Source organism: Cetorhinus maximus, chromosome 13, assembly GCF_964194155.1.
Source record: "Cetorhinus maximus chromosome 13, sCetMax3.hap1.1, whole genome shotgun sequence".
Lineage (NCBI taxonomy): Eukaryota > Metazoa > Chordata > Chondrichthyes > Lamniformes > Cetorhinidae > Cetorhinus > Cetorhinus maximus.
In genome coordinates, this window is record NC_135891.1 from 74,193,531 (window position 1) to 74,219,018 (window position 25,488).

The 25,488-nt window shown below is 42.4% G+C and overlaps 2 protein-coding genes across 3 annotated transcripts in view; both read right to left on the reverse strand.

Annotated features, from left to right (window-relative positions):
* Positions 1-25,488, reverse strand: part of LOC144688703 (DNA-binding protein RFX2-like) — a 911,596-nt gene that overhangs the window by 403,817 nt on the left and 482,291 nt on the right. The window lies entirely within an intron of this gene.
* Positions 1-25,488, reverse strand: part of LOC144688700 (solute carrier family 46 member 2-like) — an 84,235-nt gene that overhangs the window by 7,868 nt on the left and 50,879 nt on the right. For both annotated transcript variants that reach the window (XM_078555555.1, XM_078555554.1), the window contains exon 2: positions 3,411-3,494. In XM_078555555.1, coding sequence (XP_078411681.1) covers positions 3,411-3,494 — 84 coding nt within the window. The remainder of the gene's footprint in view (positions 1-3,410; positions 3,495-25,488) is intronic.

Sequence of the window (25,488 nt, forward strand, 5' to 3'; positions counted from 1 at the left end):
ATCCAGTTAATAACACTTGGTAAGACTTGGTAAAAGTTGGTAAGACTCCTGTGAAGCCGTTTAGGATATTTCACTCTGATAAGGGTGCTGTCTAAATGCAAGTTGTTGTTGTTGTTTTTGATCATTATTGATATGCCAACATGGAATTCTGACAATAAACATGCCAAAAACTGTCCAATAAGATGTGACTTATTTAATCACAAGTGTGTAAAGAGTAGAAATTCTGATCAGTGCAGTAGAGACAGGTTAATGTAGACACTTCATCAGAGCCCCAGACACCAGGATGTCTTCTCTCTTTCTCAGTTTCTAATTAACTTGTTTTTCCTGCTGTCGTTCTCTCAGATTTCTGACCTTTTCCTTCCTGTGACTGACACTGTTAGAGGTGCCAATTTTTGGGATGTGACATAAGACCTGCCCTCTCAGGTGCAAAACAAATCCCACAGTCTCACTTGAAGAAGAGCAGGGGAGCTCTCCTGGGTGTCCTGACCAATATTTATCTCACAACTAACATCACCAAACAAGAGGATTATCTGGTCATTAACTTATTGCTGCTTGTGGGATCTTGCTGTGTGAATATTGGCTGCTGCATTCTTATAATACAACAGTGAGTAAATTTCAAAAAGTTCTTCACTGTCTGGGAACACTTTCGGATATCATGAAAGGCACTACAGAAATGAAAGGCTTTTGTCTGGTATGTATTTTTAAGCTACTTTTTTCCCTACCACTGTGAGAAAGTCAGTCATTGACACCCTATATAACCCCACACTATATAACCTCACACTATATAATCCCACACTATATAACCCCACACTACATAACTCTACCCTATATAACCCCACCCTACATAACCACAACCTATATAACCCCACCCTATATAACCCCACCCTATATGACTCCACCTATATGACTCCACCTATATGACTCCACACTGTATAGCTCCACCCTTTATGATTCCACACCATATAACTCCACCCTATATGATCCCGCCTATATAAACCCACCATTTATGACATCACCCTACATAACCCCACACTATATGACCCTGCCCTACATAACCCAACCCTATATAACCCCAGCTATATGACCCCACCCTATATAACACCACCCTATATAACACCGCCCTATATAACCCCACCTATATGACTCCACCCTTTTTAACCTCATCCTATATGACCCCACCCTACATAACCCCACCCTATATAACTCCACCCTATATAAACCCACCCTTTATGACATCACCCTACATAACCCCACCCTTTATGATCCCACCCTACATAACCCCAGCCTATATGACTCCACCCTATATAACCCCACCCTATATGAACCCACCCTATATATCCCCACCCGATATGACCCCAACCTACGTAATCCCACCCCATATGACCCCACCCTATATAGCCCCACCCTATATAGCCCCACCCTGGATGACCCCACCCTACATGACCCCACCCTACATAAACCCATCCTATATGACCCCACCCTACATAATCCCACCCTACATAATCCCACCCTACATAATCCCACTTTATATGACCCTGCCCTACATAATCCTTCCCTATATGATGCCACCCTATATGACACCACCCTACATAGCCACACCCTATATGACCCCACCCTGTATAACCCACCCTACATAACCCCACCCTACATAACACAACCCTATATAGCCCTACCCTGTATAACCCTATCCTACATAATCGCACCCTTTCGGAGTATTCAGAATAAGTACATTCCTACTATAAAGAAAAACTCTAAGGGGAGGACCCACCATCTGTGGTTAACTAAAGAAGTTAAGGACAACATCAAACTTAAGGAAAAAGCTTACAATTCCGTAAAGATGAATGGCAGGACGGATGATTGGACAGAATATTAAAAAAATGGCAGAGAATGACTAAAAGGTTAATCAGGAGAAAGAAATTAGAATATGAGAGTAAGCTAGCTAGAAATGTAAAAACGGATAGCAAGAGTTTCTATAGGTATTTAAAAAGGAAAAGAGTAAGTAAAGTGAGTGTTGGTCCTCTAGAGAGTGACAGTGGGGAGTTAATAGTAGATAATAAGGAAATGGCGGAAGAAATAAACAAATATTTTGCTTCTGTGTTCACTGTAGAGGATACAAAAAACATTCCAGTAATAGCTGCAAATCAGGAGGTGAACGGGAGAAAAGAACTTGGTGAAATTGAAACCACTAGAGAAACAATACTGAGCAAGTTGATGGAGCTGCGGGCTGGCAAGTCTCCGGGTCCTGATGGACTATATCCTAGGGACTTAAAAGTGGTGGCTAATGAGGTAGTCGATGTGCTGGTGTTAATTTACCAAACTTCACTAGATTCTGGAAAGGTTCCATCAGATTGGAAAGTGGCAAATATAACCCCTCTATTCAAGAAGGGAGGGAGGCAGAAAACAGGAAAATATAGGCCAGTTAGCTTGATGTCTGTTGTGGGGAAGTTATTAGAATTGATCATTAAGGAGGTTATAGCTGGGCACTTAGAAGAGTTCAAGGCAATAGGGAAGAGTCAGCATGGTTTTGTGAAAGGAAAATAATGTTTAACCAATTTATTGGAGTTTTTTGAAGGAGTAACATGCACAGTGGGTAAATGGGACCCTGTAGTCTTACTGTACTTGGATTTCCAGAAGGCATTTGATAAGGTGCCACATCAAAGATTATTACAGAAAATAAAAGTGCATGGTGTAGGGGTTAACGTATTAGCATGGATAGGAGATTGGCTGGCAGAAAGCAGAGAGTATGCATAAATGGGTCTTTTTCTGATTTGCAAGATGTGACGAGTGGAGTCCCACAGGGGTCTGTACTGGGGCCTCAACTTTTAACAACTTACATCAGATTTCTAGTATTCGTAGTATTTTACCTTTTTTTTTATTCCATCCTGAAAGTTCTGGCTCAGATTTCAAGGGGCTGCCACTTGTCCTGGACACTCACTCTATCAACCCTATCAGTTTCTTTCAAAATCTAATCATGAGAATCAACTTTAGGTAATTCAGAGGATGTGAAAAGTGCTATATAAAAGCAAGTCTTTCTTCCCCCTCGGAGATGACACACTTACAGATTACCTGCCATTCCCTTTGATCAGAGTACCAATGGCAGCAAATCTGCAGCTGAGTTCACCCTGTGACCGACGGGAGGTTCCATGTTAGGAGGGGTCACCCTGAGGTAGACATGGCAGTGTGGATTAGTGCGTTCACATCCCATGAGTCAGTGAGAGACTCTGATCCTCCTGGGAGCTGCAGTCAGGGAGGATTCACAGCAACTAAAGCTGAAACTCCATTTCCCAATCAGCAATCTCAGATGGAAACACTTCCAGTGGTGGGCGGGCAGCTGTTTTGAGAAATTTGACAATGGAGCTTTGAACTATCTGTCAGCAACATCACAATGTGTTGGCGTAGGGATTCCTTACCATAGGAAGCCTCCTCCATCTGTTTGGACAACTGGGCTCGAATGGTGGGCATTGGAATACAGGAGAACAACATCGAACTGCGAGCTGCAAAATACAAAACACAAAGCATTAATCAACACACTGCACCATCACCGTGTGTACAGAGAGAGCACTGTCACCATGTGTACACAGAGAATACGGCCACCGTGTGTACACAGAGAGCACCGTCACCACGTGTACACAGAGAGCACCGTCACCGCGTGTACACAAAGAGCACCGTCACTGCGTGTACAGAGAGAGCACCGTCATCGCGTGTACACAGAGAGCACCATCACCGCATGTACACAGAGAGCACTGTCACCGCGTGTACACAGAGAATACGGCCACCGTGTGTACACAGAGAGCGTCATCACCGCGTGTACACAGAGAGCACCGTCACCGCGTGTACACAGAGAGCACCGTCACCGCGTGTACACAGAGAGCACCATCACCACGTGTACACTGAGAGCACTGTCACCGTGTGTACACAGAGAATACGGCCACCGTGTGTACACAGAGAGCACCGTCACCGTGTGTACACAGAGAGCACCGTCACCGCGTGTACACAGAGAATACCATCACCGCGTGTACACAGAGAGCACTGTCACTGCACGTACACAGAGAGCACCGTCACTGCATGTACACAGAGAGCACCATCACTGCGTGTACAGAGAGAGCACCGTCACCGCGTGTACACAGAGAGCACCGTCACTGCGTGTACACAGAGAGGACTGTCACCGCGTGTACACAGAGAATACGGCCACCGTGTGTACACAGAGAGCACCATCACCGCGTGTACACAGAGAGCACCGTCACCGCGTGTACACAGAGAGCACCGTCACCGCGTGTACACAGAGAGCACCGTCACTGCGTGTACAGAGAGAGCACCGTCACCGCATGTACACAGAGAGCACCGTCACCGCGTGTACACAGAGAGCACCATCACCGCGTGTACACAGAGAGCACCGTCACCGCGTGTACACAGAGAATACAGCCACCGTGTGTACACAGAGAGCACCGTCACCACGTGTACACAGAGAGCACCGTCACCGCGTGTACACAGAGAGCACCATCACTGCATGTACACAGAGAGCACTGTCACCATGTGTACACAGAGAATACGGCCACCGTGTGTACACAGAGAGCACTATCACCACGTGTACACAGACAGCACCGTCACCGCATGTACACAGAGAGCACCGTCACCGCGTGTACACAGAGAGCACCATCACCGCGTGTACACTGAGAGCACTGTCACCATGTGTACACAGAGAATACGGCCACCGTGTGTACACAGAGAGCACTGTCACCGTGTGTACACAGAGAGCACCGTCACCGCGTGTACACAGAGAATACCATCACCGCGTGTACACAGAGAGCACCGTCACTGCATGTACACAGAGAGCACCATCACTGCATGTGCACAGAGAGCACCATCACCACGTGTACACAGAGAATACCATCACCGCGTGTACACAGAGAGCACCATCACCGCATGTACACAGAGAGCACCGTCACTGCATGCACACAGAGAGCACCATCACCGTGTGTACACAGAGATTACCGTCACCGCGTGTACACAGAGAGCACCATCACCGCGTGTACACAGAGAGCACCGTCACTGTGTGTACACAGAGAGCACCGTCACTGCGTGTACACAGAGAGCACCATCACCGCGTGTACACAGAGAATACCATCACCGCATGTACACAGAGAGCAACATCACCGCGTGTACACAGAGAATACCACCACCGTGTGTACACAGAGAATACCATCACTGTGTGAACACAGACTACACCATCACACTCACACTTACTCACTCAAAACATCTCACTCACATGAACACTCATGCACTCACTTTCACACACACACTCTCACTCACTCTCACATGTGTGGTCTGATGTCAATCCCCTCAGTGAGTGAGCTGCCCTGTGTCAGCTTTCTCCAGGGTCTGGCTGAGATTCAGCTCAGACCGCATCCCGTGTGAAGGACACTGAGTGAGGACAGGACCCACTATATCACACTACAGGGACAGAGACTCATCTACACACACACACCTGCTCAAACCCAGGACCATATTCAAGTGGCTGCACCAAGAGGAAATTACTTGTCCCAGTTACAGGGCCCAGGCCATCCTCCTGCTGCCTTAGGTCAAGGCTAACAGGCCGGAGGCACTGGATTGACTGCAATCCTGACATTGTTCTCATTTCTGTTTTTACAACTGCTGTCACGGTAACAATGTAATGTTGTGACATTATTCGATTGATAACCATAGCAACAGCCCTTCCCTTAACCACAGTGAACTGGCTAAACTAAATCAGGAATTCCAACGTTTGAGCTCAGATAAAGCTTTAACTTTTTCAAGGTGATGTTTTATTTGGGGTTTAAGATCCTTGGATTGTGTTTTTCTCACATTAATAAACAGAGTTGGATATTTGGGAGCAATGGGAGGAGGTTTGATGGAAATCATGACCTGTAGTTTGGATCATTTAATACATTGATTTTGTAAGTGTTGGTGGGAAAATGGAAACGAGATGGTGCATCTCTTATTCCCCTGAGTGTTGGGGGTGGTGGGGCAGGGAGGTGGTGTTAGAGAGAGAGAGAGACATACAGGGAAACAGCTCGAAATACAGGGACCAATTACACACACTGTGACACATACCCACCCACATAACCCGACACATACTCACTCACACACTTTCTAACACACATCTTCTCACATACCCCCTCACACACATCTTCTCACATACCCCTCACACACATCTTCTCAAATACCCCCTCACACATCGCCCCAACCGTCCCTTCACAGAATCCCCCCACATGCTGCCTCACACAACCCCCCCACACACAACCCCCCCACACACACACATAGATTTAATGGATTCAAATTTCACCATCTGCTATGGCGGGATTCATCCCAGGTCTGCAGAGCATTCCCCTGGGTCTCCAGAATACTATTCAGTGCCGCTATACCACCTTCCCCTTCACTTCTGGCCTCTTGTACATTCCTCACTCTTCACTGCCGTGCTTTCAGTCCTCTAGAGCCCATGGGTGGAGTTTTACACTCCAGCAGTGAGTTGGCAACATGGAGTGGGGGGGTTGCTGGTGGGGGGCGTTGTTGGAGGGTGGGGGTGGGGGCGGCATATAAAATTGTGCACCAGCCTGTTACAATCCCTGAACTCCACTCAATCCCTGAACTGTTCTCAATCAAGGAACTATTCTCGGCCCCAAAACTGTTTTCAACCCCAAAACTGTTTCAATCCCAAAACTGTTCTCAATCCCAAAACTGTTCTCAATCCTGAAACTATTCTCAATCCCAAAACTGTTCTCAATCCCAAAACGGTTCTCAATCCTGAAACTATTCTCAATCCCAAAACTGTTTCAATCCCAAAACTGTTCTCAATCCTGAAACTGTTCTCAATCCTGAAACTGTTCTCAATCCCAAAACTGTTCTCAATCCCAGAATTTGCCTCAATCCCAGAACTGTTCTCAATCCCGAAACTGTTCTCAATCCCGAAACTTTTCTCAATCCCAAAACTGTTCTCAATCCCAGAACAGTTCTCAATCCCAGAACTGTTCTCAATCCCAAAACTGTTCTCAATCCCAGAACTGTTCTCAATCCCAAAACTGTTCTCAATCTCAAAACTGCTCTCAATCCCAAAACTGTTCTCAATCCAAAAACTATTCTCAATCCCAGAACTACTCTCAATCACAAAACTGTTCTCAATCCCAAAACTGTCCTCAATCCCAAAACTGTTCTCAATCCCGGAACTGTTCTCAATCCCAAAACTGTTCTCAATCTCAGAATCTGTCTAAATCCCAGAACTGTTCTCAATCCCAAAACTGTTCTCAATCCCAGAACTGTTCTCAATCCCGAAACTGTTCTCAATCCCGAAACTGTTCTCAATCCCGAAAATGTTCTCAATCCCAAAGCTGCTCTTAATCCCAAAACAGTTCTCGATCCCAGAACTGCTCTCAATCCCAAAACTGCTCTCAATCCCAAAGCTGTTCTCAATCCCAGAACTGTTCTAAATCCCGAAACTGTTCTCAATCCCAAACCTTGTCTCAATCCCAGAACTGTTCTCAATCCTGAGACTGTTCTCAATCCCAAAAACTGTTCTCAATCCCAGAACTGTTCTCAATACCAGAATTTGCCTCAATCCCAGAACTGTTCTCAATCCCAAAACCGTTCTCAATCCCAAAGCTGCTCTCAATCCCAAAGCTGTTCTCAATCCTGAAACTGTTCTCAATCCCAAAACTGTTCTCAATCCCAGAACTGTTCTCAATCCCAAAACTGTTCTCAATTCCAGAACTGTTCTCAATCCCAAAACTGTTCTCAATCCCAAAACTGTACTCAATCCTGAAACTATTCTCAATCCCAAAACTGTTCTCAATCCCAGAACTGCTATCAATCCCAAAGCTGCTCTCAATCCCAAAGCTGTTCTCAATCCCAGAACTGTTCTCAATCTCAAAAATGTTCTAAATCCCAGAATTTGTCTCAATCCCAAAACTGTTCTAAATCCCAGAACTGTTCTCAATGCCAAAACTGTTCTCAATCCTGAAACTGTTCTCAATCCCAAAACTGTTCTCAATCCTGAAACTGTTCTAAATCCCAGAACTTGTCTAAATCCCAAAACTGTTCTCAATCCCAGAACTGTTCTCAATCCCAAAACTGTTCGCAATCCCAAAACTGTTCTCAATCCTGAAACTGTTCTCAATCCCAAAACTGTTCTCAATCCCAAAACTGTTCTCAATCCCAGAACTGTTCTCAATCCCAAAACTGTGCTCAATCCTGAAAATGTTCGCAATCCCAGAAATGTTCACAATCCCAAAACTGTTCTCAATCCCAAAACTGTTCTCAATCCCAAAACTGTTCTCAATCCCAGAACTGTTCTCAATCCCAGAACTGTTCTCAATCCTAAAACTGATCTCAATCCCAAAACTGTACTCAATTCTGAAACTGTTCTCAATCCCAAAACTGTCCTCAACCCCAAAACTGTTCTCAATCCTGAAACTGTTCTCAATCCCAAAAGTGTTCTCAATCCCAAAACTGCTCCCAATCCCAAAACTGCTCTCAATCCCAGAACTTGTCTAAATCCCAAAACTGTTCTCAATCCCAGAACTGTTCTCAATCCCAAAACTGTTCTCAATCCCAGAATTTGTCTCAATCCCAGAACTGTTCTCGATCCCAAAACTGTTCTCAATCCCAAAACTGTTCTCAATCCCGAAACTGTTCTCAATCCCAAAACTGTTCTCAATCCCAGAATTGCTCTCAATTCCAAAGCTGCTTTCAGTCCCAAAGCTGTTCTCAATCCCAGAACTGTTCTCAATCTCAAAACTGTTCTAAATCTCAGAATTTGTCTCAATCCCAAAACTGTTCTCAATCCCAGAACAGTTCTCAATCCCAAAACTGTTCTCAATCCCAGAACTGTTCTCAATCCCAGAACTGCTCTCAATCCTGAAATTGTTCTCAATCCTAAAACTGTTCTCAATCCCAAAACTGTTCTCAATCCTGAAACTGTTCTCAATCCCAAAACTGTCCTCAACCCCAAAACTGTTCTCAATCCTGAAACTGTTCTCAATCCCAAAACTGTTCTCAATCCCAAAGTTGCTCTCAATCCCAAAACTGCTCTCAATCCCAGAACTGTTCTCAATCCCGAAACTGTTCTCAATCCTGAAACTGTTCTCAATCCCAAAACTGTTCTCGATCCCAAAACTGTTCTCAATCCCAAAACTGTTCTCAATCCCAAAACTGTTCTCAATCCCAGAATTGCTCTCAATCCCAAAGCTGCTTTCAATCCCAAAGCTGTTCTCAATCCCAAAACTGTTCTCAAACCCAGAATTTGTCTCAATCCCAGAACTGTTCTCAATCCCAAAACTGTTCTCAATCCCAGAATTTGTCTCAATCCCAGAACTGTTCTCGATCCCAAAACTGTTCTCAATACCAAAACTGGTCTCAATCCTGAAACTGTTCTCAGACCCAAAACTGTTCTCAATCCCAGAATTGCTCTCAATCCCAAAGCTGCTTTCAATCCCAAAACAGTGCTCAAACCCAGAACTGTTCTCAATCTCAAAACTGTTCTAAATCCCAGAATTTGTCTCAATCCCAAAACTGTTCTCAATCCCAGAAGTGTTCTCAATCCCAAAACTGTTCTCAATCCCAGAACTGTTCTCAATCCCAGAACTGTTCTCAATCCTGAAACTGTTCTCAATCCCAAAACCGTTCTCAATCCCAAAACTGTTCTCAATCCTGAAACTGTTCTCAATCCTGAAACTGTTCCCAACCCGAAACTGTTCTCAATCCTGAAACTGCTCTCAATCCTGAAACTGTTCTCAATCCCGAAACTGTTCTCAATCCCAAAACTGTTCTCAATCCCAGAACTGTTCTCAATCACAAAACTGTTCTCAATCCCAAAACTGTTCTCAATCCCAGAATTGCTCTCAATCCCAAAGCTGCTTTCAATCCCAAAGCTGTTCTCAATCCCAGAACTGTTCACAATCTCAAAACTGTTCGAAATCCCAGAATTTGTCTCAATCCCAAAACTGTTCTCAATCCCAGAACTGTTCTCAATCCCAAAACTGTTCTCAATCCCAGATCTGTTCTCAATCCCAGAACTGTTCTCAATCCTGAAACTGTTCTCAATCCCAGAACTGTTCTCAATCCAGAAACGGTTCTCAATCCCAAAACTGTTCTCAAACCCGAAAATGTTCTCAAACCCAAAGCTGCTCTCAATCCCAAAACTGTTCTCAATCCCAGAACTGCTCTCAATCCCAAAACTGCTCTCAATCCCAAAGCTGTTCTCAATCCCAGAACTGTTCTAAATCCCAAAACTGTTCTCAATCCCAGAACTTGACTCAATCCCAGAACTGATCTCAATCCTGAAACTGTTCTCAATCCCAAAAACTGTTCTCAATCCCAGAACTGTTCGCAATCTCAAAACTGTTCTAAATCCCAGAATTTGTCTCAATCCCAAAACTGTTCTCAATCCCAGAACTGTTCTCAATCCCAAAACTGTTCTCAATCCCAGAACTGTTCTCAATCCCAGAACTGTTCTCAATCCTGAAACTGTTCTCAATCCCAGAACTGTTCTCAATCCAGAAACTGTTCTCAATCCCGAAACTGTTCTCATTCCCGAAAATGTTCTCAAACCCAAAGTTGCTCTCAATCCCAAAACCGTTCTCAATCCCAGAACTGCTCTCAATCCCAAAACTGCTCTCAATCCCAAAGTTGTTCTCAATCCCAGAACTGTTCTAAATCCCAAAACTGTTCTCAATCCCAGAACTTGTCTCAATCCCAGAACTGTTCTCAATCCTGAAACTGTTCTCAATCCCAAAAACTGTTCTCAATCCCAGAACTGTTCTCAATCCCAGAATTTGCCTCAATCCCAGAACTGTTCTCAATCCCAAAACCGTTCTCAATCCCAAAGCTGCTCTCAATCCCAAAGCTGTTCTCAATCCTGAAACTGTTCTCAATCCCAAAACTGTTCTCAATCCTGAAACTGTTCTCAATCACAAAACTGTTCTCAATCCCAGAATTTGTCTCAATACCAGAACTGTTCTCAATCCCAAAACTGTACTCAATCCTAGAATTTGTTTCAATCCCAGAACTGTTCTCGAACCCAAAACTGTTCTCAATCCCAAAACTGTTCTCAATCCCAGAATTGCTCTCAATCCCAAAGCTGCTTTCAATCCCAAAACTGTTCTCAATCCCAGAACTGTTCGCAATCTCAAAACTGTTCTAAATCCCAGAATTTGTCTCAATCCCAAAACTGTTCTCAATCCCAGAACTGTTCTCAATCCCAAAACTGTTCTCAATCCCAGAACTGTTCTCAATCCTGAAACTGTTCTCAATCCCAGAACTGTTCTCAATCGAGAAACGGTTCTCAATCCCGAAACTGTTCTCAATCCCGAAAATGTTCTCAATCCCAAAACTGTTCTCAATCCCAAAACTGTTCTCAATCCCAGAACTTGTCTCAATCCCAGAACTGTTCTCAATCCCAAAACTGTTCTCAATCCCAGCATTTGTCTAAATCCTAGAACTGCTCTCGATCCCAAAACTGTTCTCAATCCCAAAACTGTTCTCAATCCCAAAACTGTTCTCAATCCCAGAATTGCTCTCAATCCCAAAGCTGCTTTCAATCCCAAAGCTGTTCTCAATCCCAAAACTGTTCTCAAACCCAGAATTTGTCTCAATCCCAGAACTGTTCTCGATCCCAAAACTGTTCTCAATACCAAAACTGATCTCAATCCCAAAACTGGTCTCAATCCTGAAACTGTTCTCAGACCCAAAACTGTTCTCAATCCCAGAATTGCTCTCAATCCCAAAGATGCTTTCAATCCCAAAACAGTGCTCAAACCCAGAACTGTTCTCAATCTCAAAACTGTTCTAAATCCCAGAATTTGATTCAATCCCAAAACTGTTCTCAATCCCAGAAGTGTTCTCAATCCTAAAACTGTTCTCAATCCGAGAACTGTTCTCAATCCCAGAACTGTTCTCAATCCTGAAACTGTTCTCAATCCCAAAACTGTTCTCAATCCCAAAACTGTTCTCAATCCTGAAACTGTTCTCAATCCTGAAAGTGTTCCCAAACCCGAAACTGTTCTCAATCCTGAAACTGCTCTCAATCCCAAAACTGTTCTCAATCCTGAAACTGCACTCAATCCTGAAACTGTTCTCAATCCCGAAACTGTTCTCAATCCCAAAACTGTTCTCAATCCCAAAACTGTTCTCAATCCCAAAACTGTTCTCAATCCCAAAACTGTTCTCAATCCCAGAATTGCTCTCAATCACAAAGCTGCTTTCAATCCCAGAACTGTTCGCAATCTCAAAGCTGTTCTAAATCCCAGAATTTGTCTCAATACAAAAACTGTTCTCAATCCCAGAACTGTTCTCAATCCCAAAACTGTTCTCAATCCCAGATCTGTTCTCAATCCCGAAAATGTTCTCAATCCCAAAGCTGCTCTCAATCCCAAAACTGTTCTCAATCCCAGAACTGCTCTCAATCCGAAAACTGCTCTCAATCCCAAAGCTGTTCTCATTCCCAGAACTGTTCTGAATCCCAAAACTGTTCTCAATCCCAGAACTTGACTCAATCCCAGAACTGTTCTCAATCCTGAAACTGTTCTCAATCCCAAAAACTGTTCTCAAACCCAGAACTGTTCTCAATCCCAGAATTTGCCTCAATCCCAGAACTGTTCTCAATCCCAAAACTGTTCTCAATCCCAGAATTGCTCTCAATCCCAAAGATGCTTTCAATCCTAAAGCTGTTCTCAATCCCAGAACTGTTCGCATTCTCAAAACTGTTCTAAATCCCAGAATTTGTCTCAATCCCAAAACTGTTCTCAATCCCAGAACTGTTCTCAATCCCAAAACTGTTCTCAATCCCAGAACAGTTCTCAATCCCAGAACTGTTCTCAATCCTGAAATTGTTCTCAATCCCAGAACTGTTCTCAATCCAGAAACTGTTCTCAATCCCGAAACTGTTCTCATTCCCGAAAATGTTCTCAATCCCAAAGCTGCTCTCAATCCCAAAACCGTTCTCAATCCCAGAACTGCTCTCAGTCCCAAAACTGCTCTCAATCCCAAAGCTGTTCTCAATCCCAGAACTGTTCTAAATCCCAAAACTGTTCTCAATCCCAGAACTTGTCTCAATCCCAGAACTGTACTCAATCCTGAAACTGTTCTCAATCCCAGAACTGTTCTCAATCCAAGAATTTGCCTCAATCCCAGAACTGTTCTCCATCCCAAAACCGTTCTCAATCCCAAAGCTGCTCTCAATCCCAAAGCTGTTCTCAATCCTGAAACTGTTCTCAATCCCAAAACTGTTCTCAATCCCAGAACTGTTCTCAATCCCAAAACTGTTCTAAACCCCAGAACTGTTCTCAATCTCAAAACTGTTCTAAATGCCAGAACTTGTCTCAATCCCAAAACTGTTCTCAATCCCAAAACAGTTCTCAATCCTGAAACTGTCCTCAATCTCAAAACTGTTCTCAATCCCGAAACTGCTCTCAATCCTGAAACTGTTCTCAATCCCGAAAATGTATTGAATCCCCAAACTGTACTCAATCCCAGAACAGTTCTCAATCCCAAAACTGTTCTCAATCCCAAAACTGTTCCCAATCCCAGAATTGCTCTCAATCCCAAAACTGTTCTCAATCCCAGAACTGTTCTCAATCCCAAAACTGTTCTCAATCCCAGAACTGTTCTCAATCCTGAAACTGTACTCAATCCCAAAACTGTTCTCAATCGAGAAACGGTTCTCAATCCCGAAACTGTTCTCAATCCCGAAAATGTTCTCAATCCAAAAGCTGCTCTCAATCCCAAAACTGTTCCCAATCCCAGAATTTGTCTCAATCCCAGAACTGTTCTCAATCCTGAAACTGTTCTCAATCCCAAAACTGTTCTCAATCCCAGAACTGTTCTCAATCCCAAAACTGTTCTCAACCCCAGAACTGTTCTCAATCCCAAAACTGTTCTCAATCCCGAAACTGTTCTCAATCCTGAACCTTTTCTCAATCCCAAAGCTGTTCTCAATCCCTGAACTGCTATCAATCCCAAAGCTGCTCTCAATCCCAAAGCTGTTCCCAATCCCAGAACTGTTCTCAATCTCAAAACTGTTCTAAATCCCAGAAATTGTCTCAATCCCAAAACTGTTATAAATCCCAGAACTGTTCGCAATCCCAAAACTGTTCTCAATCCCAAAACTGTTCTCAATCCTGAAACTGATCTCAATCCCAAAACTGTACTCAATCCTGAAACTGTTCTAAATCGCAGAACTTGTTTAAATCCCAAAACTGTTCTCAATCCCAGAACTGTTCTCAATCCCAAAACTGTTCTCAATCCCAGAACTGTTCTCAATCCCAAAACTGTTCTCAATCCCAAAACTGTTCTCAATCCCAAAACTGTTCTCAATCCTGAAACTGGTCTCAATCCCAAAACTGTTCTCAATCCCAGAACTGTTCTCAATCCCAAAACTGTTCTCAATCCCAGAACTGTTCTCAATCCCAAAACTGTTCTCAATCCTGAAAATGTTCTCAATCCAAGAACTCTTCTCAATCCTAAAACTGTTCGCAATCCCAAACTGTTCTCAATCCCAAAACTGTTCTCAATCCCAGAACTGTTCTCAATCCCAAAACTGTTCTCAATCCCAAAACTGTTCTCAATCCCAAAACTGTTCTCAATGCCAAAACTGTTCTCAATCCCAAAACTGTTCTCAATCCCAGAACTCTTCTCAATGCTAAAACTGATCTCAATCCCAAAACTGTCCTCAACCCCAAAACTGTTCTCAATCCTGAAACTGTTCTCAATCCCAAAAACTGTTCTCAATCCCAAAGCTGCTCCCAATCCCAAAACTGCTCTCAATCCCAGAACTGTTCTCAATCCCGAAACTGTTCTCAATCCCGAAACTGTTCTCAATTCCAAAGCTGCTCTCAATCCCAATACTGTTCTCAATCCTGAAACTGTTCTCAATCACAAAACTGTTCTCAATCCCAGAACTTGTCTCAATACCAGAACTGTTCTGAATCCCAAAACTGTACTCAATCCCAGAATTTGTTTCAATCCCAGAACTGTTCTCGATCCCAAAACTGTTCTCAATCCCAAAACTGTTCTCAATCCCAGAATTGCTCTCAATCCCAAAGCTGCTTTCAATCCCAAAGCTGTTCTCAATCCCAAAACTGTTCTCAATCCCAGAATTTGTCTCAATCCCAGAACTGTTCTCAATCCCAAAACTGTTCTCAATCCCAGAATTTGTCTCAATCCCAGAACTGTTCACGATCCCAAAACTGTTCTCAATACCAAAACTGTTCTCAATCCCAAAACTGTTCTCAATCCGGAAACTGTTCTCAGACCCAAAACTATTCTCAATCCCAGAATTGCTCTCAATCCCAAAACTGCTTTCAATCCCAAAACTGTTCTCAATCCCAGAACTGTTCTCAATCTCAAAACTGTTCTAAATCCCAGAATTTGTCTCAATCCCAAAATTGTTCTCAATCCCAGAACTGTTCTCAATCCCAAAATGTTCTCAATCCCAGAACTGTTCTCAATCCCAGAATTGTTCTCAATCCTGAAACTGTTCTCAATCCCAAAACTGTTCTCAATCCTGAAACTGTTCTCAATCCTGAAACTGTTCTCAAACCCGAAACTGTTCTCAATCCTGAAACTGTTCTCAATCCCAAAACTGTTCTCAATCCTGAAACTGCTCTCAATCCTGAAACTGTTCTCAATCCCGAAACTGTTCTCAATCCCAGAGCTGTTCCCAATGCCAGAACTGTTCTCAATCTCAAAACTGTTCTAAATCCCAGAAATTGTCTCTATCCCAAAACTGTTATAAATCCCAGAACTGTTCGCAATCCCAAAACTGTTCTCAATCCCAAAACTGTTCTCAATTCTGAAACTGTTCTCAATCCCAAAACTGTTCTCAATCCTGAAACTGTTCTAAATCCCAGAACTTGTCTAAATAGCAAAACTGTTCTCAATCCCAGAACTGTTCTCAATCCCAAAACTGTTCTCAATCCCAGAACTGTTCTCAATCCCAAAACTGTTCTCAATCCCAAAACTGTTCTCAATCCCAAAACTGTTCTCAATCCTGAAACTGGTCTCAATCCCAAAACTGTTCTCAATCCCAGAACTGTTCTCAATCCCAAAACTGTTCTCAATCCCAGAACTGTTCTCAATCCCAAAACTGTTCTCAATCCTGAAAATGTTCTCAATCCAAGAACTCTTCTCAATCCCAAAACTGTTCTCAATCCCAGAACTGTTCTCAATCCCAAAACTGTTCTCAATCCCAAAACTGTTCTCAATCCTGAAACTGTTCTCAATCCCAAAACTGTTCTCAATCCCAGAACTGTTCTCAATCCCAATACTGTTCTCAATCCCAGAACTGTTCTCAATCCCAAAACTTTTCTCAATCCTGAAAATGTTCTCAATCCCAGAACTGTTCTCAATCCCAAAACTGTTCTCAATCCCAAAACTGTTCTCAATGCCAAAACTGTTCTCAATCCCAAAACTGTTCTCAATCCCAGAAATCTTCTCAATCCTAAAACTGTTCTCAATCCCAAAACTGTTCTCAATTCTGAAACTGTTCTCAATCCCAAAACTGTCCTCAACCCCAAAACTGTTCTCAATCCTGAAACTGTTCTCAATCCCAAAAACTGTTCTCAATCCCAAAGCTGCACCCAATCCCAAAACTGCTCTCAACCCCAGAACTGTTCTCAATCCCGAAACTGTTCTCAATCCCGAAACTGTTCTCAATTCCAAAACTGCTCTCAATCCCAAAACTGTTCTCAATCCTGAAACTGTTCTCAATCACAAAACTGTTCTCAATCCCAGAACTTGTCTCAATACCAGAACTGTTCTGAATCCCAAAACTGTACTCAATCCCAGAATTTGTTTCAATCCCAGAACTGTTCTCGATCCCAAAACTGTTCTCAATCCCAAAACTGTTCTCAATCCCAGAATTTCTCTCAATCCCAAAGCTGCTTTCAATCCCAAAGCTGTTCTCAATCCCAAAACTGTTCTCAATCCCAGAATTTGTCTCAATCCCAGAACTGTTCTCAATCCCAAAACTGTTCTCAATCCCAGAATTTGTCTCAATCCCAGAACTGTTCTCGATCCCAAAACTGTTCTCAATACCAAAACTGTTCTCAATCCTAAAACTGTACTCAATCCGGAAACTGTTCTCAGACCCACAACTGTTCTCAATCCCAGAATTGCTCTCAATCCCAAAACTGCTTTCAATCCCAAAACAGTTCTCAATCCCAGAACTGTTCTCAATCTCAAAACAGTTCTAAATCCCAGAATTTGTCTCAATCCCAAAATTGTTCTCAATCCCAGAACTGTTCTCAATCCCAAAACTGTTCTCAATCCCGAAACTGTTCTCAATCCTGAAACTTATCTCAATCCCAAAGCTGTTCTCAATCCCAGAACTGCTATCAATCCCAAAGCTGCTCTCAATCCCAAAGCTGTTCCCAATCCCAGAACTGTTCTCAATCTCAAAACTGTTCTAAATCCCAGAAATTGTCTCAATCCCAAAACTGTTATAAATCCCAGAACTGTTCGCAATCCCAAAACTGTTCTCAATCCCAAAACTGTTCTCAATCCTGAAACTGATCTCAATCCCAAAACTGTTCTCAATCCTGAAACTGTTCTAAATCCCAGAACTTGTCTAAATCCCAAAACTGTTCTCAATCCCAGAACTGTTCTCAATCCCAAAACTGTTCTCAATCCCAGAACTGTTCTCAATCCCAAAACTGTTCTCAATCCCAAAACTGTTCTCAATCCCAAAACTGTTCTCAATCCTGAAACTGGTCTCAATCCCAAAACTGTTCTCAATCCCAGAACTGTTCTCAATCCCAAAACTGTTCTCAATCCCAGAACTGTTCTCAATCCCAAAACTGTTCTCAATCCTGAAAATGTTCTCAATCCCAGAACTCTTCTCAATCCTAAAACTGTTCGCAATCCCAAACTGTTCTCAATCCCAAAACTGTTCTCAATCCCAAAACTGTTCTCAATCCCAAAACTGTTCTCAATCCCAAAACTGTTCTCAATCCCAAAACTGTTCTCAATGCCAAAACTGTTCTCAATCCCAAAACTGTTCTCAATCCCAGAATTCTTCTCAATGCTAAAACTGTACTCAATCCCAAAACTGTCCTCAACCCCAAAACTGTTCTCAATCCTGAAACTGTTCTCAATCCCAAAAACTGTTCTCAATCCCAAAGCTGCTCCCAATCCCAAAACTGCTCTCAATCCCAGAACTGTTCTCAATCCCGAAACTGTTCTCAATCCCAGAACTGTTCTCAATCCCAAAACTGTTCTCAATCCCAGAACTGTTCTCAATCCCAAAACTGTTCTCAATCCTGAAAATGTTCTCAATCCAAGAACTCTTCTCAATCCCAAAACTGTTCTCAATCCCAGAACTGTTCTCAATCCCAAAACTGTTCTCAATCCCAAAACTGTTCTCAATCCTGAAACTGTTCTCAATCCCAAAACTGTTCTCAATCCCAGAACTGTTCTCAATCCCAATACTGTTCTCAATCCCAGAACTATTCTCAATCCCAAAACTTTTCTCAATCCTGAAAATGTTCTCAATCCCAGAACTGTTCTCAATCCCAAAACTGTTCTCAATCCCAAAAATGTTCTCAATGCCAAAACTGTTCTCAATCCCAAAACTGTTCTCAATCCCAGAAATCTTCTCAATCCTAAAACTGTTCTCAATCCCAAAACTGTTCTCAATTCTGAAACTGTTCTCAATCCCAAAACTGTCCTCAACCCCAAAACTGTTCTCAATCCCAGAATTGCACTCAATCCCAAAGCTGCTTTCAATCCCAAAGCTGTTCTCAATCCCAAAACTGTTCTCAATCCCAGAATTTGTCTCAATCCCAGAACTGTTCTCAATCCCAAAACTGTTCTGAATCCCAGAATTTGTCTCAATCCCAGAACTGTTCTCGATCCCAAAACTGTTCTCAATACCAAAACTGTTCTCAATCCCAAAACTGTTCTCAATCCGGAAACTGTTCTCAGACCCAAAACTGTTCTCAATCCCAGAATTGCTCTCAATCCCAAAACTGCTTTCAATCCCAAAACAGTTCTCAATCCCAGAACTGTTCTCAATCTCAAAACAGTTCTAAATCCCAGAATTTGTCTCAATCCCAAAATTGTTCTCAATCCCAGAACTGTTCTCAATCCCAAAACTGTTCTCAATCCCAGGACTGTTCTCAATCCCAGAACTGTTCTCAATCCCGAAACTGTTCTCAATCCCAAAACTGTTCTCAATCCCAGAATTGCTCTCAATCCCAAAGGTGCTTTCAATCCCGAAGCTGTTCTCAATCCCAGAACTGTTCGCAATCTCAAAACTGTTCTAAATCCCAGAATTTGTCTCAATCCCAAAACTGTTCTCAATCCCAGAACTGTTCTCAATCCCAAAACTGTTCTCAATCCCAGAACTGTTCTCAATCCCAGAACTGTTCTCAATCCTGAAACTGTTTTCAATCCTAAAACTGTTCTCAATCCTAAAACTGTTTTCAATCCTGAAACTGTTCTCAATCCCAAAACTTTCCTCAACCCCAAAACTGTTCTCAATCCTGAAACTGTTCTCAATCCCAAAACTGTTCTCAATCCAAAAGCTGCTCTCAATCCCAAAACTGCTCTCAATCCCAGAACTGTTCTCAATCCCAAAACTGTTCTCAATCCCGAAACTGTTCTCAATTCCAAAGCTGCTCTCAATCCCAAAACTGTTCTCAATCCCAAAACTGTTCTAAATCCCAAAACTGTTCTCAATCCCAGAACTTGTCTCAATCCCAGAAATGTTCTCAATCCCAAAACTGTTCTCAATCCCAGAATTTGTCTCAATCCCAGAACTGTCCTCGATCCCAAAACTGTTCTCAATCCCAAAACTGTTCTCAATCCCAAAACTGTTCTCAATCCTGAAACTGTTCTCAATCCCAAAACTGTTCTCAATCCCAGAATTGCTTTCAATCCCAAAGCTGCTTTCAATCCCAAAGCTGTTCTCAATCCCAAAACTGTTCTCAATCCCAGAATTTGTCTCATACCCAGAACTGTTCTCAATCCCAAAACTGTTCTCAATCCCAGAATTTGTCTCAATCCCAGAACTGTTCTCGATCCCAAAACTGTTCTCAATCCCAAAACTGTTCTCTATCCTGAAACTGTTCTCAATCCCAAAACTGTTCTCAATCCCAGAATTGCTCTCAATCCCAAAGCTGCTTTCAATCCCAAAGCTGTTCTCAATCCCAGAACTGTTCTCAATCTCAAAACTGTTCTCAATCCCAGAACTGTTCTCAATCCCAGAACTGTTCTCAATCCCAAAACTGTTCTCAATCCCAGAACTGTTCTCAATCCCCAAACTGTTCTCAATCCCGAAACTGTTCTCAATCCTGAAACTGTTCTTAGTCCCAAAACTGTACTCAATCCTGAAACTGCTCTCAATCCTGAAACTGATCTCAATCCCAAAACTGCTCTCAATCCTGAAAATGTTCTCAATCCCAGAACTGTTCTCAATCCCAAAACTGTTCTCAATCCCAGAACTGTTCTCAATCCCAAAACTGTTCTCAATCCCAAAACTGTTCTCAATCCCAGAACTAGTCTCAATCCCAAAACTGTTCTCAATCCTGAAACTGTTCTCAATCCCAAAACTGTTCTCAATCCTGAAACTGTTCTAAATCCCAGAACTTGTCTAAATCCCAAAACTGTTCTAAATCCCAAAATTGTTCTCAATCCCAAAACTGTTCTCAATCCCAAAACTGTTCGCAATCCTGAAACTGTTCTGAATCCCAAAACTGTTCTCAATCCCAAAACTGTTCACAATCCTGAAAATGTTCTCAATCCCAGAACTGTTCTCAATCCCAAAACTGTTCTCAATCCCAAAACTGTTCTCAATACCAACACTGTTCTCAATCCCAAAACTGTTCTCAATCCCAGAACTCATCTCAATCCTAAAACTGTTCTCAATCCCAAAACTGTTCTCAATTCTGAAACTGTTCTGAATCCCAAAATTGTCCTCAACCCCAAAACTGTTCTCAATCCTGAAACTGTTCTCAATCCCAAAAACTGATCTCAACCCCAAAGCTGCTCCGAATCCCAAAACTGCTCTCAAACCCAGAACTGTTCTCAATCCCGAAACTGTTCTCAATCCCGAAACTGTTCTCAATTCCAAAGCTGCTCTCAATCCCAAAACTGTTCTCAATCCTGAAACTGTTCTCAATCCCAAAACTGTTCTCAATCCCAGAACTTGTCTCAATACCAGAACTGTTCTGAATCCCAAAACTGTTCTCAATCCCAGAATTTGTCTCAATCCCAGAACTGTTCTCAATCCCAAAACTGTTCTCAATCCCAGAATTTGTCTCAATCCCAGAACTGTTCTCGATCCCAAAACTGTTCTCAATACCAAAACTGTTCTCAATCCTAAAACTGTACTCAATCCGGAAACTGTTCTCAGACCCACAACTGTTCTCAATCCCAGAATTGCTCTCAATCCCAAAACTGCTTTCAATCCCAAAACAGTTCTCAATCCCAGAACTGTTCTCAATCTCAAAACAGTTCTAAATCCCAGAATTTGTCTCAATCCCAAAATTGTTCTCAATCCCAGAACTGTTCTCAATCCCAAAACTGTTCTCAATCCCGAAACTGTTCTCAATCCTGAAACTTATCTCAATCCCAAAGCTGTTCTCAATCCCAGAACTGCTATCAATCCCAAAGCTGCTCTCAATCCCAAAGCTGTTCCCAATCCCAGAACTGTTCTCAATCTCAAAACTGTTCTAAATCCCAGAAATTGTCTCAATCCCAAAACTGTTATAAATCCCAAAACTGTTCTCAATCCTGAAACTGTTCTAAATCCCAGAACTTGTCTAAATAGCAAAACTGTTCTCAATCCCAGAACTGTTCTCAATCCCAAAACTGTTCTCAATCCCAGAACTGTTCTCAATCCCAAAACTGTTCTCAATCCCAAAACTGTTCTCAATCCCAAAACTGTTCTCAATCCTGAAACTGGTCTCAATCCCAAAACTGTTCTCAATCCCAGAACTGTTCTCAATCCCAAAACTGTTCTCAATCCCAGAACTGTTCTCAATCCCAAAACTGTTCTCAATCCTGAAAATGTTCTCAATCCAAGAACTCTTCTCAATCCCAAAACTGTTCTCAATCCCAGAACTGTTCTCAATCCCAAAACTGTTCTCAATCCCAAAACTGTTCTCAATCCTGAAACTGTTCTCAATCCCAAAACTGTTCTCAATCCCAGAACTGTTCTCAATCCCAATACTGTTCTCAATCCCAGAACTGTTCTCAATCCCAAAACTTTTCTCAATCCTGAAAATGTTCTCAATCCCAGAACTGTTCTCAATCCCAAAACTGTTCTCAATCCCAAAACTGTTCTCAATGCCAAAACTGTTCTCAATCCCAAAACTGTTCTCAATCCCAGAAATCTTCTCAATCCTAAAACTGTTCTCAATCCCAAAACTGTTCTCAATTCTGAAACTGTTCTCAATCCCAAAACTGTCCTCAACCCCAAAACTGTTCTCAATCCTGAAACTGTTCTCAATCCCAAAAACTGTTCTCAATCCCAAAGCTGCACCCAATCCCAAAACTGCTCTCAACCCCAGAACTGTTCTCAATCCCGAAACTGTTCTCAATCCCGAAACTGTTCTCAATTCCAAAACTGCTCTCAATCCCAAAACTGTTCTCAATCCTGAAACTGTTCTCAATCACAAAACTGTTCTCAATCCCAGAACTTGTCTCAATACCAGAACTGTTCTGAATCCCAAAACTGTACTCAATCCCAGAATTTGTTTCAATCCCAGAACTGTTCTCGATCCCAAAACTGTTCTCAATCCCAAAACTGTTCTCAATCCCAGAATTTCTCTCAATCCCAAAGCTGCTTTCAATCCCAAAGCTGTTCTCAATCCCAAAACTGTTCTCAATCCCAGAATTTGTCTCAATCCCAGAACTGTTCTCAATCCCAAAACTGTTCTCAATCCCAGAATTTGTCTCAATCCCAGAACTGTTCTCGATCCCAAAACTGTTCTCAATACCAAAACTGTTCTCAATCCTAAAACTGTACTCAATCCGGAAACTGTTCTCAGACCCACAACTGTTCTCAATCCCAGAATTGCTCTCAATCCCAAAACTGCTTTCAATCCCAAAACAGTTCTCAATCCCAGAACTGTTCTCAATCTCAAAACAGTTCTAAATCCCAGAATTTGTCTCAATCCCAAAATTGTTCTCAATCCCAGAACTGTTCTCAATCCCAAAACTGTTCTCAATCCCGAAACTGTTCTCAATCCTGAAACTTATCTCAATCCCAAAGCTGTTCTCAATCCCAGAACTGCTATCAATCCCAAAGCTGCTCTCAATCCCAAAGCTGTTCCCAATCCCAGAACTGTTCTCAATCTCAAAACTGTTCTAAATCCCAGAAATTGTCTCAATCCCAAAACTGTTATAAATCCCAGAACTGTTCGCAATCCCAAAACTGTTCTCAATCCCAAAACTGTTCTCAATCCTGAAACTGATCTCAATCCCAAAACTGTTCTCAATCCTGAAACTGTTCTAAATCCCAGAACTTGTCTAAATCCCAAAACTGTTCTCAATCCCAGAACTGTTCTCAATCCCAAAACTGTTCTCAATCCCAGAACTGTTCTCAATCCCAAAACTGTTCTCAATCCCAAAACTGTTCTCAATCCCAAAACTGTTCTCAATCCTGAAACTGGTCTCAATCCCAAAACTGTTCTCAATCCCAGAACTGTTCTCAATCCCAAAACTGTTCTCAATCCCAGAACTGTTCTCAATCCCAAAACTGTTCTCAATCCTGAAAATGTTCTCAATCCCAGAACTCTTCTCAATCCTAAAACTGTTCGCAATCCCAAACTGTTCTCAATCCCAAAACTGTTCTCAATCCCAAAACTGTTCTCAATCCCAAAACTGTTCTCAATCCCAAAACTGTTCTCAATCCCAAAACTGTTCTCAATGCCAAAACTGTTCTCAATCCCAAAACTGTTCTCAATCCCAGAATTCTTCTCAATGCTAAAACTGTACTCAATCCCAAAACTGTCCTCAACCCCAAAACTGTTCTCAATCCTGAAACTGTTCTCAATCCCAAAAACTGTTCTCAATCCCAAAGCTGCTCCCAATCCCAAAACTGCTCTCAATCCCAGAACTGTTCTCAATCCCGAAACTGTTCTCAATCCCAGAACTGTTCTCAATCCCAAAACTGTTCTCAATCCCAGAACTGTTCTCAATCCCAAAACTGTTCTCAATCCTGAAAATGTTCTCAATCCAAGAACTCTTCTCAATCCCAAAACTGTTCTCAATCCCAGAACTGTTCTCAATCCCAAAACTGTTCTCAATCCCAAAACTGTTCTCAATCCTGAAACTGTTCTCAATCCCAAAACTGTTCTCAATCCCAGAACTGTTCTCAATCCCAATACTGTTCTCAATCCCAGAACTATTCTCAATCCCAAAACTTTTCTCAATCCTGAAAATGTTCTCAATCCCAGAACTGTTCTCAATCCCAAAACTGTTCTCAATCCCAAAAATGTTCTCAATGCCAAAACTGTTCTCAATCCCAAAACTGTTCTCAATCCCAGAAATCTTCTCAATCCTAAAACTGTTCTCAATCCCAAAACTGTTCTCAATTCTGAAACTGTTCTCAATCCCAAAACTGTCCTCAACCCCAAAACTGTTCTCAATCCCAGAATTGCACTCAATCCCAAAGCTGCTTTCAATCCCAAAGCTGTTCTCAATCCCAAAACTGTTCTCAATCCCAGAATTTGTCTCAATCCCAGAACTGTTCTCAATCCCAAAACTGTTCTGAATCCCAGAATTTGTCTCAATCCCAGAACTGTTCTCGATCCCAAAACTGTTCTCAATACCAAAACTGTTCTCAATCCCAAAACTGTTCTCAATCCGGAAACTGTTCTCAGACCCAAAACTGTTCTCAATCCCAGAATTGCTCTCAATCCCAAAACTGCTTTCAATCCCAAAACAGTTCTCAATCCCAGAACTGTTCTCAATCTCAAAACAGTTCTAAATCCCAGAATTTGTCTCAATCCCAAAATTGTTCTCAATCCCAGAACTGTTCTCAATCCCAAAACTGTTCTCAATCCCAGGACTGTTCTCAATCCCAGAACTGTTCTCAATCCCGAAACTGTTCTCAATCCCAAAACTGTTCTCAATCCCAGAATTGCTCTCAATCCCAAAGGTGCTTTCAATCCCGAAGCTGTTCTCAATCCCAGAACTGTTCGCAATCTCAAAACTGTTCTAAATCCCAGAATTTGTCTCAATCCCAAAACTGTTCTCAATCCCAGAACTGTTCTCAATCCCAAAACTGTTCTCAATCCCAGAACTGTTCTCAATCCCAGAACTGTTCTCAATCCTGAAACTGTTTTCAATCCTAAAACTGTTCTCAATCCTAAAACTGTTTTCAATCCTGAAACTGTTCTCAATCCCAAAACTTTCCTCAACCCCAAAACTGTTCTCAATCCTGAAACTGTTCTCAATCCCAAAACTGTTCTCAATCCAAAAGCTGCTCTCAATCCCAAAACTGCTCTCAATCCC